At 39.0% G+C, this 19,883-nt stretch overlaps 1 protein-coding gene across 2 annotated transcripts in view; it reads left to right on the top strand.

Moving 5' to 3' along the window:
* The window catches only part of chuk (component of inhibitor of nuclear factor kappa B kinase complex), a 95,993-nt gene that overhangs the window by 27,525 nt on the left and 48,585 nt on the right, over positions 1–19,883 (top strand). For both annotated transcript variants that reach the window (XM_073025420.1, XM_073025421.1), the window contains 7 exons: positions 980–1,068; positions 2,143–2,232; positions 5,602–5,726; positions 9,327–9,434; positions 13,537–13,672; positions 16,031–16,222; positions 17,518–17,620. In XM_073025420.1, the coding sequence (XP_072881521.1) occupies positions 980–1,068; positions 2,143–2,232; positions 5,602–5,726; positions 9,327–9,434; positions 13,537–13,672; positions 16,031–16,222; positions 17,518–17,620 (843 nt within the window). The remainder of the gene's footprint in view (positions 1–979; positions 1,069–2,142; positions 2,233–5,601; positions 5,727–9,326; positions 9,435–13,536; positions 13,673–16,030; positions 16,223–17,517; positions 17,621–19,883) is intronic.

The following is a 19,883-nucleotide window of genomic DNA, read 5'->3' on the forward strand; positions in this document are numbered from 1 at the left end:
TGCAGTTTTCATAGAGAAGTCAACATAATTGCAGAACTCAATAAAGAGAACATCTCTTTTGAGTTAACCTGGCTGGTTTAATGATGAGTCAAGGAAAGGTGTTTGGTTTTCCTGAAGAGGAATTGTAAGGATTTGAAAATGAATTGAACTGCCTCAGCCTGTGAGATCCTCTTGGTTCATGTTGTACAAAGCAAACTGGGGCCAGTCCCTGAGGTGTTTAATATTATCTGTGAAGTTCAGTTTCCATGCTGCACTTGAATTGAAGTATTGATAACAGGGCACTCATCTCTCCCTGTGCAACACTGATGTTAACTTTTTAATGGGACCTGGGGGCGAGAGAGAGGTGCCAATCTTCTCGCTCTTAAAGAGAATGCTAAACTGAATTTTGAAGAGTTGCCTACTTTATCTGTGGAAGAGCAAAGCTGAAAGTGTCAGAAAGGGTAATATAAAACAAAATCCGTGAATGCAAGAGTTCACTTAGAAGCAAAATGCTGTAAAGTCTTGAAACATGTAACACGTATTTTTTTCTTACGATCAGTGACGGTCTCCTTGCAGTTCTCACATTCTCTAACCTACTGCTCTTACAATATTTGATTTTGATACATCAGATAATCCATGACACAAAAAGGTCAAAATGCATGATGCATTGGATTAATTTAATTGGTAGAAGGATTAAATGAGGGAGAATATGGGAAAAAATCTCTCTCCTGAGAGGATTGTAAAGGTCTGGAACTAACTCGGGAGGATGGTTAAAAGCAGAAATCCTCATACATTTGAAGGGTGCTTGAAAAATGTACTTGAACAGTCCTGACCTGTAGAAATGAGGACCAAGTCCTTGAAGGTGGGATAAGGCCGAATAGCATGAATAACATGAACCAAATGGCCTCCTATATCATGAATATTCTATGGTCTGATCAATCCTAAAAGCAAAAGCACACTGCTTGCTTTCACCTACTATTTTGGATTTACTTTTAACCAGGTTCTGGCATCCAGTATTTGCATGACCACAGAATCATTCATAGGGATTTGAAACCTGAAAATATTGTATTGCAAGATGATAATGGCAAGGTGAGTGATTTGTAACAATGATTAAAAGAAAAATAGATTGAATTTTATTGATTTTTATTTTTATTTAGAGGTACAGCTTGGTAACAGGTCCTTCTGATTCAATGAGTTCTCACTGTCCAATTACATCCATGTGTCCCTTTACTAACCTATACATCTTTGGGATTTGGGAGGAAACTGGAACGTACAGAGGAAACTCGCAGTGACTGGGAGAACATACAAACTCTTTACAGACAGCAGTGTGGGGAAAAAGCAAAGTTTTATCCTTTGCTTATCCAACTAAAGTTTAAGAAATATGGGCAGATTTCTAATCCTTTCATCCTAGTCCTTTTTTTTGTGTCTGATTGTCCATGCCTAACCATTTAGTTGTTTTTGTTATGATAGAGGCATTGGATCAATGTATGATCTTTCTGTTTCTGTTTCCTTTTCTCCTCCTTTCAGTTAGAGATTTACATCCATGCTAGTTATGATGATGGTTTTCCTTGTTAAGTGGACAAATCATTCATTTGCAAATGAAGGAAGCATTTTACAGAATGTGCACATTCAATATAACTTGTACTTCAAAATCCAGCCATTTTCTTCCTTTCAAATCAGCGTTCCCTTTATTTTTAAAAAAGCATTTTGTCCCCTCTGTCCTTGCAACTACTGCTCCAACTCCAATCTTTGTTTCCCATGGAGATCATTGGATGAATTGTCATCTCCTAAATCTGAGCCCACTTCTCTTGAAGCTCATCAAGCAGGTTTCCATCAGTTTTGAATCCCTGCACACAAGAGTCCATTCAAAGACAAATGGTGTCAGTTCCCTTCTCAACACAATAACTTGACCTTTCCTCTGCAGCACCTTTATCCGTCATTAGAGTGTGACTATTCTTGCTTACCTACTCATAGCTAGGTTTTTCTATAGCGAGATGAAGGTGGAATGAGAAAATAGGAATTAAATTTTATCAGTAACTCAACAAAATGTATGATCCACATAACAGAATTTAATAATTTAGTAAAAGGAATTTACCCAGTTGCAATACTTAGTTGCAAAAGTATTTGCAAATAGAACAAATAAATGTATTTTTGTTACTGCAGTTGATACATAAAATAATTGACCTGGGCTATGCCAAAGATCTAGACCAAGGAAGTCTTTGCACATCTTTCGTGGGGACATTACAATATCTGGTAAGTTTTGCTTTGCATTGTTTATTGTGCTATGACTTGCCTATCGTAATATACGAACATAATCAGGCCAATCCTGATGAAGGGTCTTAACACAAACTGTCAACTGTCTATTCCTTCCCATGTATGCTGACTGACCTGCTGAGTTCCTCCAGCATTTCCCGTCTGTTACTCTGGATGTCTAGAAGCTGCAGCATCTCTTGTGCTTGTGAATGCAATTAATTGTATTCAATCTCGAGTAGCATTTTTAAGCATGTGAACTGTATTCAGTGATCATTGTTGGGAGAATGTTATGTCTGGAAAAGGTAAGAAATATGAATTAAAATACAGGTCTATTAAAATTCCCAATTATTAAATCCTTTACACCTTTAAATCACAATTGCCTGTCATTTTATAATTCCGTCCTCCAGTAGTTTTATCGGTTTCAAAAAGCAAAAAAGGAAAACAGCATTTTGATATCAATCGTGCTTTAAGTTATTCAGCTGACACTATGACTCCAGCTTTTGTGTATTCGACAAAAGCAAATAATTTCAAGATTCAATATTCAAGATTGTTTAATGTCATTTCTGTGCATAAGTGTACATGAGAACAAAATAATTGTTACTCCAAATCCAATGCAGCACAAAAAAAGATAAAGATCAGAATAATAATGAAAAATACAATAAATGTAAATACATCAGATAATTTACATTCATTATATATTCATAAAGTGATGCTATGTATAAGATCTCCTTTTGCTGGTTATGCCGCTGGGATTTTGGGCAGCAATGAAGGTCCTCCATCTCTGGTGGCATTCGCAGCTTCCTTCATCATGTCAGTTGCTTCCTCTCGGTTTGCCTTCAGTCGTGTAATTCCCAGGTGGATAACCAGGAATGCCGTTGCACATAGATGTGAAGTATTCTTCATTGCTGTTTACGTAACAGGTCAGTTTAACCAGTCAGGGTTGTTAACCTTAAGCTGAACCCCCAAACCTGGAGTCTGATCTCTACCCTTTGACTTGTTTGGCATGGGTGGCTACCAAAAGCCAAAGCATAAAGCCCTGACTCCAAACACGAGGAAATCTGCAGATGCTGGAAATTCGAACAACACACACAAAATGCTGGTGGAACACAGCAGGCCAGGCAGCATCTATAGGGAGAAGTGCTGTCGATGTTTCGGGCCGAGACCCTTCGTCAGGACAGACTTCCAACCAGCAGAGTTCTCCAGGTCATTGAGACATGCAAGCCTCTTAACCATGACAAGGTTGTGGTCCCTTGGAGGATACAGTGGTGCTAGAAAGTTTGTGAACCCTGTAGAATATTTTCTATTTCTGCATAAATATGACATAAAATGTGATCAGATCTTCACTTCAATCCTAAGACTAGATAAAGAGAACCCAGTTAAATAAATAACACAAAAATATTATACTTGTTCATTTATTTATTGAGAAAAATGTTCCAATATTACATGTATTTGTTGGAAAAAGTATGTGAACATATGGGGTTAATACCTTCTACAAAAGCTATTTGGAGTCAGGTGTTCCAGTCAATGAGATGAGATTGGAGGTGTGGGTTGTAGAGTTGTCCTGCCCTATAAACCGAGAAACAAAATTAGGTTACTGACAGAGCTTGCTCTTCTCAAGAAAGATCTGTTTATGTGCACCATACCTCAATCAAAACAGAGGACCTTGGAAGAAGAATTGTAGAGATGCATGAAGCTGGGAAAGGCTACAAAAGCCTTTGTAAAGACCTAAATATTCATCAGTCCATGGCAAGAAAATTTGTCTACAAATGGAGGAAACTCAGTACTGTTGATACTCTCCCTAGGAGTGGACATACTGCAAAGATCACACCAAGAGCACAACATGCACTGCTGAAGAAGGTGAAAAAGAACCCATGGGTAATGGCAAAAGAACTGAAGAAATCTCTACAACTTGCTAAGATCTCTGGTCATCTATCTACCATAAGAACAACACTGAACAAGAATGGTTTTCATGGAAGGACACCGTGGAGGAAACCACCACTCTCCAAAACAGAACATTGCTGCGTCTCTCAAGTTTGCAAAAGACGACCTGGATGTTCTACAGCGCTTCTGGGGCAATGTTCTTTGGATAGATAAAGTTGAACTTTTTGGCAGAAATGCACATTGCTATGTTTGGAGGAAAAAGAGCACGGCACACCAACATCAAAACTTTATCCCAACTGTGAAGCACAGTGGAAGGAGCATCCTGGTTTGGGGACTGCTTTGTTGCCTCGGGGTCTGGGGAGCTTGCAGTCATTGAGGGAACAGTGAATTCAACATTGTACCACGACATTTTACAGGAGAGTGTCAGGGTAGCATTCTGTCACCTGAAATGAAAATGATAGTGAAAAAAGACAATGATCTGAAATACAAGAGTAAACCAGCAACAGAATGGTTTAAAAAGAAGAAAATTTGTGTTTTGGAATGGCCGAGTCAAAGTCCTGACCTTAATCCTATGGATATGTTGTGGAAGGATCTGAAGCAAGCAGTTCATGCAAGGAAGCCCACCAACATCCCAGGATTGAAGCAGTTTTGTAAGCAGGAATGGCATAAAATTCCTCCAAGCCGATGTGCAGGACTGATCAACAGTTATTGGAAAGATCTAGTTGAAGGGGGGTCACCCAGTTACTGAAAGCAAAGAGTCACATACTTTTTCCAACAAATACATGTAATATTGGATAATTTTTCTCAATAAATAAAAGAACAAGTACCAATTTTTTGTGTGATTTATTTAATTGGGTTCTCTATCTCGCTTTAGGACTTAAATGAAGATCAGATCATATTCATGCAGAAATAGTGAAAATTCTACAGGAATCACGAACTTTCTGGCATCACTGTACATAATGTGAATGACAGGAAATGATGAAGTAGTGGTGGAGGTGTTGATCAGCCTTACCGTTTGGGGAAAGTAACTGTTTTTGAGTCTGGTGCTTTTGGTGTGGATGCTACGCAACTTCTCCTCCCTGATGGAAGTGGGGCAAACATTCTCTGTGTTGTAATAAGTGTATCTTTTAGCCAAGTCAAATCTGTAAATCTCCAAAGAAGGTTATTGATATTTCAGTAACCACTTTGTAAAAGAACTTCAACCAATAAATTTATTATAAGTTTTGTTTTTAGTTCATTTTATCTAAAAGTTGTTATTATTATAACATGGTCTGCATAGAGATTAAATAACTGCCAGTATCTGAGGTTTATCAGTGAATTGATCACGTAGATTTTAACTGAACTCAGCTTGTACCATAGAAAGATGAGTATCAAATGTTACTGAGTTAATGTGCATGTCAGTAACAATGTTGGTTTACTTTCTTATTCTTTATTTTAAAAAGATCCAAAAAGATTTGTTTGTTCAAAGCATTGTTGTCTTTCTTCTAGGCACCAGAGCTATTTGATTCACAATCTTACACAGTCACTGTAGACTACTGGAGCTTTGGAACACTAGTATTTGAATGCATCTCAGGATTTCGACCATTTTTGCATAACATGCAACCTTTTCAATCGTAAGTAAATTGGCTTTGTATCCCTGTGTACTGCTTAAGTCACAATTACAACTTAAACTATGTAGTCCCTTGAAAGAATATCGCTTCACAGATTAATTAGACAAAACTGGCACTGAGAAGGAGAGTATATTAGAACAAGCACTGTGATCCAGGAGATAGGATTTTGGGAATGGATTAAATGAACCTGATGTTTAGACGCCAATTTAAGTGTCGTGCTGAATTGGAAAAGTCGGGTACAGATCAAATCGAGGCGGTGGGGACCAAGTGTGTGAGAGCATATCAATGTGACTGACCATGATGTTTGGACGATGATCTAAGCGCTGGGCCAAATCGAAAAGTCAGGTACAGGCCAAATTGAGGGAGTGGGGTCCCAGCTTCTGGAGTATATCAAGGATGATGATATAAGCACCGGGCCAGATTGAAACGGTCAGGGTGTCAGGGCCTGAGGTGAAGTTCAGCTTGCTGCTCAATGATGCTTACTCAGCTCTGCACTGAACTATCTGTCTTGGGTCTTGTACTCTCTTTGTGGAATATAGTTCAGAACGCTATTTGCTTGCAGTTATTGTTTGCATGATGTGTGCTTAACGACCTTTATTTAATGGGTTATTTTTGGTTTCTCTGTTTTGTTATTTTCTCTGTTTTGGGAGACAAATCCCAAGGTTGTATAATGTATAGTCCCTATAAAAAGTATTTACATCCCCCTCCACCAGAAGTTTTCATGTTTTATTGTTTTACAACATTGAATCACAGTGGATTTAATTTGGCTTTTTTTGACACTGATCAACAGGAAAAGACTCTTTTGTGAAAAGACTCGAGTGAAAACAGATCTGTACAAAGTAATCTAAATTAATTACAAATATGAAACGCACAATAATTGATTGCATAAGTATTCACCCCCTTCAAGTGAGTGTTTAGTAGATGCAACTTTGGCAGCAATTACAGCCTTGAGTCTGTATGGATAAGGTATTAGCTTTGCACATCTGGACACTACAATTTTTCCCCATTCTTCTTTAAAAAACTACTTGATCTCTGTCAGATTGCATGGGAGTCATGAGTGTCACAAATTCTCAATTTGGATTGAGGTCTGGACTCTGACTTGGCCACTCCAGCACATTAGCCTTGTTATTTTTAAGCTATTCCCGTGCAGCTTTGGCTTTTATGCTTGGGGACATTGTCTTGCTGGAAAAAAAATCTTCTCCAAGTTGCAGTTCTCTTGCAGACTGCATCAGGTTTTCTTCCAGGATTTCCCTGTATTTTGCTGCTTTCATTTTCCCCTCTACCTTCACAAGGCTTCCAGGGCCTGTTGCAGTGAAGCATCCCCACAGCATGATGCAGCCACCACCATGCTTCACAGTAGAAATAGTGTGTCTTTGATGATGTGCGGTGTTTGGCTGATGCCAAACATTGTCTTTAGTCTGATGGCCAAAAAGCTCAATTTTGGTTTCATCAGACCAATAAACCTTCCAGCCAATTTCAGAGTCTCCCATGTGCCAATAAACCTTCCAGCCAATTTCAGAGTCTCCCATGTGCCTTCTAGCAAACTCTAGCCAAGATTTCATGTGGGTTTTTTTCAACAGTGGCTTTTTCTTTGCCACCCTCCCACAAAGCTGCAACTGCTGAAGCACCCAGGCAAGAGTTGGTGTATGTGAGTCTCTCCTATCTCAGCCACTGAAGCTTGTAACTCCTCCAGAGTTGTCATAGGTCTCTTGGTGCCTTCCCTCACTAATCCCTTCTTGCACAGTCACTCAGTTTTTGAGGAAGGCCTGCTCCAGGCAGGTTTACAGCTGTGCCATATTCTCTCCACTTCTGGATGATTGACTTAACTGTACTCCAAGGGATATTCAGTGACTTGGAAATTTCCCTGTTTCCATCTCCTGACTTGTGCTTTTTAATAACCTTTTTGCAGAGTCGCTTAGTTGCTTGGAGTCATAGGGTTTCAGCGTTGGAGGAGATTAGAGATAAGGAGGAGCAACGTCATGGTGGAGTTTGAACATGACAGTAAATATTGAGGGATTGCTGGATTAGGAGCCTATAAAGGTTGGCAGACATAGGATAATTATGGTATGGGATAAAGAAATGGCTTTAAATGAGAATATCAATAGCCGTCCATTGGAATACCAGAAAAATCATGCGGCAGGGTAAGAAAGCCTTTGATAAGCTGAGGTGTTGTAGCATGAAGGGGTAACTTACCAGCCAGTCGAAAGCCCCTTCCACTGTGCCAGTTGCTGATTGGCTCATTTTGATGGATGTGGCAGCTTTCTCCCATTTGCTGGCTTCGCATGACAGCACCAGCTTTCGGTTTTGGGCACCGCAGGGGTATTAGAATAGTGCATGTGAGACACTTTGTCTCTTTTCGCTAGGGGTTCCCTTCAGACTGGGTTATGAACAGGAACGAAGAGCCATTGAAAAAGTATCCTGCAGATAGGAGTGCAGGCACTCTTTGATAAGTACCTGTTTGTTGAATATTTAGTGTTACAGTTGTGTAACCTGGGAAACACTGGTTTGAGTTAGAAGTGTTGTTGAATGTTTAGTGTTGTGATTTTGTAACTTAGGGGCTTAGATATGTTGTTGTTTGACTTGGATGCTTGTCTGAGTGCTTCACTGTTTGTAAATAAATACAAACGTAGTTAACGTGCTTACTCGCGATCAGTATTTCCCGTCCCACTTACTGAATCTGCAAATCTGCTTCCATGCAACAGGCGTGGATGGAGATTTTATCGAGGTGGACTGTATTTCAATTGTAGCAATGGTAGAGATTTGATTGGAACCCTTTATTGCATAGATTGGAGTTTGAGAAAAAGGAACCAGCTGTAATGTCATTTTGCCTGGAATGGCACCTTGAACGTGAAATGCTATAACAATGCCATATTGTGCTTCTAGTGTAAAGGACCCTAGATGAATCCCCCCCCCCCCCCCCCCGAACCCATGCACGGTAAAAAAGAACCAAAAAAAAGTGGAAAAATTACAGAAGATAAAACACAAAATCAGGAGTCCAGGCATACTTAGTTCAGCTCAGTTCAATTCAATCTATCTCTGTGTCATTCGTTATTTACAGGCCACCCTGATCAAAATAGCAACAAAAAAATCAGTGACCAGAAACAAGAAAGACATCATAACGTGTACATAGAGTCCAATCCACAAACCACATCGAATAAACTTGCCCAAGACCCAGGACTCGTGTTCATTTATCGTAAAATTTGTTTTATGGCTGCAGTACTATGCAAGACATAAAAAAGAATATTACTATACACAATAAAATAAAATGTGTAAAAGGGGAAGTGTTGGGTAGTGTTCATGAAATCTGATAGCAGAGGGATCGAAGCTAATCCTAAACTACCCATCATCAAAAGGACACCTTCACAAGGTGATGCCTCAAGAAGGCGGCATCATCATTAAGGACTCCTGCCATCAGGGGCATGGTCTCTTCTCATTGTTCCCATCAGGGAGGAGGTACAGAAGCTAAAAATGCACTCTCAACGTTTTAGAAACAGCTTCTTCCATTATGGCATTACTATTTATATTATTTTTCTGTAGTAATGAAACAAATGTATTAATATTTATTTCTGTAGTAGTTAATCATGTAAATATGTTTCATTTTAGGCAAGACAAAATTAAATACAAGGGCCAATATGACATTATGGCTGTTGAAGAGATGAATGGTGAAGTAAAGTTCTCTACAAATTTACCACAGCCCAATGGCCTTAGCAGGTGAGTATCCTTGTTTATAGAATTTTCTGCATCTTGAACAACTTAAATTTTACTTTAATGTAAAATTAAACAGAACTTCAATCTTATTAAGTGAGGGATTGTGTAACCTGGGCCGGACTGTGGTGAAAAATGAAACTCAGGATGTACCATATCGAAAGGTGGGTTTCATGTAATTACAAGTAGAAAGAACAGGAAAGGTGAAATAATCAGACTCTTAATGCTTGTCTAGTTTTAGTATCCTTAAGAATTTTTAGAATTTTCAACTTCCTGTCTTAACATTTTTGTTTTGAACAGTGTGCCTGCTTTGGTTAAATAGTTTAATAGTGGCAGTTGTTTGATATCTTGCTTAAAAGGTCAGTGTTCCACAGTCACATTGGAGGGTAAGTGGTTGGAGACTTTGAGAAGAACTGCAGGATAATGTTGAGGAATGCTGTTTCACTTTACCATTCAGGGATACTGAGAGGAATTTCATTTATCCAGTTCTTTGCCTAAAGTCAGCATTGTCACTGAAGTGAAGCAGTTGATTGATTTCCAATAGTATTGTGATGTTCTGGGCGGGGGCATGGTCGACAGCTGCATTTCTAATGACCTGCACTGTTTACTGTTCTTGTGTTAAAATGCTTTTTGGGATTATGGTGGGAAGGTCCGGTTCATTTATTGTTACATTTTAACTGGGGTTATACAGTTATTTGCTTGTGTATTTGTGGGTCACCCTAACTGTAACCGGAGTGTGTGATGGTCACCTCCCCCGCCTGTGTGAGACTGCTTGGGTTCTCTCTCTGGGTCATGGTGCCTGGTCTGTTTTGTGTCTATCACAATAAAACCATTGTTGAGTGAAAGAGCTTCCTTGGCTGTCATTATGGACCAAATGCTCGCCACAATATGTTATAACCAGTCACACTGTTGATTAAAAGCATCCTTGAGTTCTCTTACATAGTTGATCTTCCCTTTTGTGAAAATGTGTGCAGAAACCAAACCTTGACTTGCTCTAGTGTGTGATGGATGCTGTTATTATAATGCATTGATTAATTATAAGCAGAGAAATACACTTGGAACATCTGGCAAATTGAGTTGTCCCCTTTCTAAATTGCTGCATGATTTTTGGATTAGTTGTGTACCAGTGTATTTTTTGCTTAATTCAATAAAATTTGTGAAATATTTGTGCTAAAGCCTGTGTTCTTCCACATGATGAGCAGATATTTTAATTTGGCATCATGGTTGGCACAGACATGGTGGGTCAATGGGCCTGAGCCTATGCTCTGTTTTTCTATATTCAAAATGCAACTAAGCGTAACTGTAGTTCTCCATCTCTTCCACATAATGATTTCTTCCCACATCCTTAATAGTAACTCAGATTTACAGTTACATCTTTCTTTCCCTTGGAGTTGATTTTTTTATGCATGTTGACAATTAATCTTTAAATTTAATCTATTCAGGTATCTACAGGTATCCCCCGCTATCTGAAGGTAGAGCATTTGTGACGGTTTGTAAACCGGAATGTCGTAAAGTGAAGAAGCAATTACCATTAACTTATATGGGAAAAATTTTGAGCGTTCTCACACCCAAAAAATAACCTATCAAATTGAACCAAGTAACACATAAAACCTAAAATAACATGAACATATAGTAAAAGCAAGAATGATATGATAAATATACAGTCTATATAAATTAGAAATATTGTATGTACGGTGTAGTTTCACTTATCAAAATTGGGAAGACAGTGAGCCAAAATCAATGTGGAGAAAAAAAATAGGCACGTACACACATACGCACGTCCATGCATGCACGCACAACTGCCCACACAAGACTTCACGCTCATGGTAGTCTTTCTCAGGGTAAACACATGTATAAAGCGGGCATCTTTTTTTCATAAAAGCGAAAATGATCTTTGGTTAGCGAAAACAGGTACTAATGTAGGTCTTTTGTAACAGCGAGCTGTTGTAAAGCGAACATTAAAAAAACAGGGGCCACCTGTATTAGAGTGGAATTACACTCAGTGGCCATTTTATTAGGTATCTCCTGTACCTAATAAAGTGGCCACTGAGTGTATGTTCATGGTCTTCTACTGCTGTAGCCCTTTCAATTCAGGGTTCAAAGTGTTATGAAGTCAGAGATGGTCTTCTGCACACCATTGTTGTAATGTGTGGTTATTTTTGTTACTGTCACCTTCCTGTCAGTTTGAACCAGTCTGCCCATTCTCCTCTGACCTCTCTCATTAACGAGGTGTCTTTGTCCACAAAACTGCTACTCATTTGGATGTTATTTTGTTCTTCACAACGTTCTCCCTGTGAACTCTTGAGGCTGTTGTGTGTGAAAATCCCAGGAAATCAGCAGTTTCTGAGATACTCAAACCACTCTGTCTGGCACCAACAATCATTCCACAGTCAAAATCATTTAGATCACATTCTTTACCCATTCTGATGCTTGGTCTGAACAACAACTGAACCGCTTGCTGCTTTTATGCATTGAGTTGCTGCCGCATGATTGGCTGGTTAAATATGTGCATTAACGAGCTGATGTATCTAATAAAATGGCCACTGAGTGTAAGTGCCTCCATTTTTGTCAACCTTCCGTCTTTTGCTTTTGCTCTTGATGTGTCTCAATAGGGTAGAAATATTGAATATTGCTGAGATGGTAAGTATTGGCTAAAATAGATAGATAGTGTTATTGGCTAAAACAAAGCTTTTGCAGCACATACATCAGTGGTTCCAATTGCAGGAATGATGTGAAGCTAGATTATAAATATAACCTGCCTTGAGATTCCATTCAAAGCTTAGCGAGGCCAAGTATATATCTAGTTAAGATCCTGACATCTAGTTAGGAAGAATATGGTCATGCACTTTGGTAGAAGAAATAAAAGGGGAGACTATTTTCTAAATGGCAAGGAAAATTAAAAAAATCTGAGGTGCAAAGGGACTTGAGAGGCCTCGTGCAGGATTCCCTAAAGAGTAAATTGCAGGTTGAGTCAGTGGTGAGGAAGGCAAATGGGATGTTAGCATTCATTTTGAGAGGACTAGTGTATAAAAGCAATGATACAATGTTGACGTTTTATAAAGCACTGGTGAGGCCTCACTTGGAGTATTGTGAGTAGTTTTGGGCCCCTTATCTAAGAAAGGATATGCTGACGTTAGAGAGGGTTCAAAGGAAATTCAGAAAAATGATTCTGCAATTGAAAGGTTTGTCGATGAGAAGCATATGATAGCTTTGGGTCTCTGTTTACTGCAATTCAGAAGAACGAGGGGTGAACTCAATGAAACCTATCAAATGTTGAAAGGCCTTGATAAAGTGGATGTGGAGTGGTTGTTTCCTATGGAGGGGGCTGTCAAAGACCAGAGAATACAGCCTCAAAATAAGGGGTTGTCCTTTTAGAAATGAGATGATGAGAAATTTCTTTAGCCAGAGAGTGGTGAATTTGTGGAATTCTTTGCCACAGGTGGCTATGGCCAAGTTATTGGGTATATTTAAGGCAGAAGTTGATAGATTCTTGATTAGTCAGGAGATGAAAATATACGGGGAGAAGGCAGGAGATTGGGGCTGAGAGGGGAAACGTTGAAAAGTGAAATGTTGGAGTAGACACGATGCGCCAAATGGCCTAATTCTGCTGTTGTATCATATGGTCTTGAAATGTGTTAACACAGTCCTCCGTGGGAATGATATTGAGATATGACTTTTTTTGTCCTGCAAGTATAATGCGAAATGATACAGAAATAGATTCTGGACTGCTATCCAACAAAGTGTTAAAACTTTCTAAATTTGGTATGGTGTCCAAGTGCTACAATTTTACCTGGTAAATCAATACAAGAGCTCAATATTGGATGTAAAAGCACAATGCATGAGTTCATGATTATTATGAGTTTTTAAGCATTGTTATCGGTTGTACGTTAGAGAGCAGGTAACATGCTTCTTTTTAATATTAACAGCTATTACATAATTACAATGTTAAAATGCTTCTAAATTGTGACTATAAAAATGCTGAAAACACTGTATCTGTGCAAGAAAAACATAGTGTTTCACATCCTTGACTCATCTTCAGAACTAAATTGAGATGATTACATTTTGTGGTAGAATATTTGAGACTTGTTGGTTTTAATTTTCTTTTTAGTTTAGTGGTAAAACCATTGGAGACGTGGCTGCAAATGATGCTGGTTTGGGATCCAAAACAACGGGGTGGTGGTATAGATCCAACCACAAATCGACCAGCATGCTTCTTACTTCTGGATCAGATTTTAAGTCAGAAGGTTAGTGATGCAGAGTCAATTCAGTAAGATATTATAATATGCTATAATTTTTAATTGAATAAATTCTCTTCTGAAGAGAAACATGTTAAAAGACTATAAATTGAGGATTACAATTGAATCTGAATCAGTTAGTCAAGTATACTAGATAGTTAAATTAAATACGTGGTACAAAAATTGAAGGGGATATCAAGATATGTTTCTCCAGAAGTGCTATGTTTTATTCTAAGTATTGTTATGTATTTCCCTAAAGCAGGGCTCCCAACCTGAAGTCCACTGACCCCTTGCCAAATGGAATTGATCCATGGCATAATAAAGGTTGGGAAGCCCTGCTCTAGAGCATGAAGACTTCAGAAAACAGAATTTCATTTTGCATCATAGAATGTACCACAGAATACAATTTGGAGCATATTGAGGAAGAGTATTGGGTTTGAAACATTTGCATTGTCTATCATTTTTTTTCTTAGTCACGCAATCAGTAAATTAATCATAATTAGTTCCCAAGAAGTACATATGGAATAAAAATTATTCAGAAAGATTGTGAACAGTATGTGCAGCATTTTTCTTCCTCTGACAACTGTGTCCTAATCATTGTTCTCCAACACCCTTAATCAATGAGGAGTGCAGCTGGAGACTTGTGTAATACTTGATACAGCCAGCAATAATTAAGTTTTTTAAAGGAAAAATAATTGTTTCTTTCACAACCTTATGGTATCCCAGAGTACTTGAATGCTAAAAAGCAAAAAACTTGAAATACCAAAGAATGTTGGAGGTGCAGAGCAGATGAGGGAGTCTATGAGAGGGAAACAATAGTTAGTAATTTTGGGCAATAACCTTTCATCAGATCTGGGATGTTAGGAAATGAGCAGGTTTTAATACATGTACAAGGAGAGGAATCAAGAGAAACCTAAGTGTTTGATAGGGCAAACAGAGAGATTGAATGTGACAAGTGGGGTTTCCAGGTGATGATGGTCACTTAATCACAGCTGACCCTGTGCAGTGTGCCCCCTCATACCAGACGTGATGCAGCCAGTAGAATACTATCCACAGTACATTGGTAGAAATTTGCAAGATTCTTTGGTGACCTTCAAAATCTCCTCAAACTCCTAATGAAATATATCCCGTCATGCCTTCTTTGTAATTACATCGATATGTAGGGCCCAGGATAGATCTTCAGAGATGTTGACACCCTGGAACTTGAAATTGCGCACCCTTTTCACTTCTTATCCCTCAGTGAGGGCTGGTGTGTGTTCCCTTGTTTTACCCTTCCTGAAGTCCATAGTCAGTTCTTTGATCTTACTGACATTGAGTGCAGGGTTGTTATTGCGACACCACTCAACCAGCTGATCAATCTCGCTCCAGTGTGCCTTCGCCATCTGAAATTCTGCCAACAATGTTGTGTCGGCAGCAAATTTAAAAATGAGTTTGATCTGTGCCTAGCCTTATAGTTATGAGTGTTGAGGGTAGAGCAGTGGGCTAAGCCCATATCCTTGAGGTGCGCCAATGTTGATTATCAGCAAGGTGGAGATGTAATTTTCCAATCTGCACCGACTGTGGTCTTCCGGTTAGGAAGCTGAGGATCCATTTGCAAAAGCAGGCGTAGAAGGCGATGTTTTAGAGCTCTTTGATCAGATCTTTCGGAATGATTGTGTTAAACACTAAACTGTAGTCAATGAACAGCAAGCAGCCTGAGGTAAGTATTAGTACTGTCCAGGTGATCCAAGGCCGAGTGAAGAGCCAGAGTGATCATATTCGCTACGTTTATTGAACAAACCATGAAGGGAAAGTGCCCTGATCTTCTATGAAATAGCATTACGGCATGTTTTACGCCCTTGGAAAGCAGAAAAGTTAATGCCTCATGAAAGACACTTAACTACAACCAGCAGCATCAGTGTAGATTTACTTTCTTGAACCTATGACATTTGAACTTTTCTTTCAACTAATCCATTGTTGATATAGTTGCCACTGAGCTTTTAAGTATTCATATCCCTCCTTTGTGATATAAGTTTAGCCCAAAAGGTAACTAAGAATTGTTACAATCGTGAGTAATTTGCTAGGATCATTATTTGCCTTAGAGTGTCCTCTTGTGGCTGATACAAATATTGCAAGTATGGAAAGAATTCCAGTTTAGAATTACACTAGGCTGTTTTCTACTTGTGGTTTTAATAGGAAAATCACAGTGACACCTGAATCTCTGGCCCCAATTTTGGTCAAATGTTTTTCACTCTTTCCCAGTAATCCATTTATCATGTAGTAAAGCAATTGAAAATAGTCTGGGCTAAATTTCTGTTGTGAATTGTATGGGGCTGATGGAATTAATTGCAAAGAAAACTAAAAGTATCATTATATCTTTTGTCACAGTTTGTTCATATATTAAATATGACTTCTGCCCGAGTTCATTCCTTTTTGATCAAACCTGATGAGAGCCTACATTCTCTTCAAATGCGCATTGAAGCTGAAACAGGAATCGCTGCTGCAAATCAAGAGTTGCTTGTGGAAACTGGAATTTCGTTGGATCCTCGTAAGCCTGCCAATCAATGTGTGCCAGATGTGGTATGTATTATCCTTTATTATCTTTATGCAAAAGTAGATATTTTATCTGTCTCTGTTAATGGAGCTGTAAAATAAGACTTGATGATTATTGATGCTGTGTAAAAACTCATGTAAAAAGTACTAAATAAATTTTTGAAATTTTTAAAATCTCAAAATCCCACCAAATTGCCCAGTTAACTGGGAAAGACCATACAGTACCTAAGAAGTGGTATTAAATGATGCTTTTGTCAAAAATGCCTCATATTGTCATTCCCTTTAAGAAGTTTGTCAGTTTGATTTATGTGGTTCAATGCCTTTAATAGAAGGGGCAAAGAGATGAATTTTGTTCGAGTATCCTAAGTGTTAGTACAAGATTCTGTGTTTACTCTTAAACAAAAAAGGTGAAGCAATGTGCTCTTTTACTTTAATGGTCAAAATAAACTACAAATGCCATATTATATGAAATTCTATCAATAAAACAATGTGTGTTTCTTTAGCAATACATACAAAATGCTGGAGGAACTCAGCAGGCCAAGCAGTTGAGTCGTGTGAGATGACACTTCACCCGTGAGTCTGTTATATTCAGTGCTGCTGGTATGCCGCTGAGATCCGATGCAATTTGGGAGGCCGCTTCGCCAAGCACCTACGCTCCATCCACCAGAAAAAGCGGGATCTCCCAGTGGCCACCCTTTTTAATTCCACTTCTCACTCCCATTCCAATATGTCAGTCCAGGACTCCTCCACTGTCGCGATGAGGCCACACTCACGTTGGAGGAACAACACCCGATATTCCATCTGGATAGCCTCCAACCTGATGGCATGAACATCAGTTTCTCAAACTTCCAGTAATGCCCTCTTTTCTCTCCCCCTCCCCCTTCACCACTCCCTATTCACTTTTCCTCTCTCACCTTATCTCGTTATCTGCTCATCACCTCCCTCTGGTGCTCCTTCCCCTTTTCTTTCTTCCATGGCCTTCTGTCCTCTCCAATCAGTCTCCCCCTTCTCCAGTCCTGAATCTCTTCCACCAAATCAATTTTCCAGCTCTTTACTTCACCCTCCCCCTCCCTTGCAGTTTCAACTATCACTATGTGTTGCTTCCTTCCCTCTCCCCACTTCTAACTCTGACTCCATCTTTTTTTCCTCCAGTCCAGATAAAGGGTCTCAGCCCGAAACATTGGCTGTATTCTTTCACAACGATGCTGCCTGGCCTGTTGAGCTCCTCCAGTATTTTGTGTGTGTTGTTTAGATTTCCAACATCTGTAGATTTTCTCTTGTGCGTTTGTGTGTGTTTCTTTATGTTTTTCTCATTTTTGCAGAGAGGATGGGACAGATACATGGTGTACCTCTTCGATAAAAGTAGTACCATCTATGAAGGGCCCTTTGTCGCTAGAAAATTGCCAGAGCATGTTAGTTACGTTGGTAAGAATGATGTTTTGTGTGACATTTCGATCAAGCTTAAAATAAGATAGGTTAATAAAATTACAGTCTATTTATTATGCTACTCATGAATCAAAATCAAGTTTAATATCATTGGCATATATCATCAAATTTGTTGTCTTTGCGGCAGCAGTACAGTGCAAAAATATTTTTTTTAAAGTAGCGTGATATTGTTCATGGGTTCAATGTCCATTCAGAAATTGGATTCCAATTGTTTTCCCAAACTATATCTTGTTTAAATTTAGAGAAAATCAGAAGTGTTATTTTTGACCCTTCGATTAAATTTGAAGAAACCTGGAGACCATTTATTCAACACTTTCATATGAGCTAAATTGACCTTTCCCAAACCTCTTTTATTACCTTTAAATATTTGGATAGAGGAGCGGAGTTATTGACGCTACTGTTTATATCTGTTATAATATAATAGCCCAGTTTTTTTTAGTTTAGTTTCCAAGTTAGTTAGTTTTTTTTCTTTATATTTTTTTCAATTTGGGTGTTTTCCTTTCTACTTGGGAGATTTGGTACATTTGTGTTATCAATAGTTTATATTTGTATATACTGCTCTATTAACTTTGTATTCCCAATCTCTCTGTATTTCTATTGTTACTATGCTTTGTTTGAAAATCAATAAAAAGATTTAAAAAGAAAGAAAAATAAATTAGATGGCAACGGGAAAAAAGCTGTTCCTTTATCATTCTGTGTGTGCCTTCAGCCTCCTGTATCTCCTCCCTGATTGTAGCAATGAGAACAGGGCATGTCCTGGGTGATGGGAGTCTTTAACGATAGATGCCGCTTTTTGGAGGTATCACTCCTTGGAGATGTCCTGGATACTGCAGAGGCTACTGTCCATTTAGAGCTGACTAAGTTTACAGCTCCCTGAAGCTTATTTTAATCCTGTGCGTTCCCCCCCCCCGCCCCCGCCCAAGACAGTGATGCATCTCATTAGAATACTCTCCACGGTACATCTGTTGAAATATACTAGTGTCTTTGGAGACATACCAAATCTCCTCAAACTCCTAAAGGAGTATAGCTGCTGTCCTCCTTACTTTGTAGCTGCATCAATGAGATATTAAGTGATGTCACAGCTTATGGCTTTTAATGTAAAAATTGTACCATGCTACAAATTTTCTGACTGTCCTTGAGCAACTGTTGAACATTCAGAAATAAATTTAAACAACATGTTTGTTGCTACTTTTCATCCACCTATTCTAAATTAGCTTTACTAAATAGTGGTGCTCGAAAGTTTGTGAGCCATGTAGAATTTTCTCTATTTTTGCCTAAATTGTTATCAGATATTCATATAAGTCCTAAAAATAGATGGAGAACCCAATTTAAAAAGTAACACAAAAAACATTATACATGTTCATTTATTTCTTTTTAAACCATTCTGAACACTCCAAGCAACTCCATAAAAAGGTTATTGAAAAGCACAAATCAGGAGGTGGATACAAGAACATTTCCAAATCAATGACTATCCCTTGGAGTACAGTTAAGTCAATCATCAAGAAATGGAAAGAATATGGGACAGAGCAGGCCATCCTCAAAAACTTGAGTGACTGTGCAAGGAGGGCTCTGTTGAGGGAGGCCACCAAGAAACCTGGAGAATTACAGGCTTCAGTGGATGGGAGAGACTGCTCATACGACAATTGCTGCCCAGGTGCTTCACCAGTCACAGCTTTATGTGAGAGTGGCAAAGAGAAAGCCACTGTTGGGGGCGGTGGGGGGGGAGGTGGAACCTCACATGAAATCTCAGCTAGAGCTTGCCAGAAGGCACGTGGGAGACTCAGAATTCAGCTGGAAGAAGGTCCTATGGTTTGATGAAACCAAAATTGAGCTTTTTGTCAGTCAGCCTAAACGCTATGTTTGGCATAAGCCAAACACCACACATCATCAAAAACACACCATTCTTACTGTGAAGCATGGTGATGGCTGCATCATCCTCCATGGTGGAGGATGCTTCACTACAGCAGGCCCTGGAAGGCTTGTGAAGGTAGAGGGTCAAATGAATATAATAAAGTACAGAGAAATCCTGGAGGAAAACCTGATGCAGTCTGTAAGAGAATTGCAACTTGCAAGAAGATTGGTTTTCCAGCAAGACTATGACCCCAAGCATAATGCCAAAGCTACACAGAAATGCCTTAAGAACAGCAAAGTTGATGTCCTGGAGTGGTCAAGTCAGAGTCCAGACCTCAATTCAATTGAGAGTTTGTGGCTAGACATGAAAAGAGATGTTGACTCATGATCC

Source organism: Hemitrygon akajei, chromosome 21, assembly GCF_048418815.1.
Source record: "Hemitrygon akajei chromosome 21, sHemAka1.3, whole genome shotgun sequence".
Lineage (NCBI taxonomy): Eukaryota > Metazoa > Chordata > Chondrichthyes > Myliobatiformes > Dasyatidae > Hemitrygon > Hemitrygon akajei.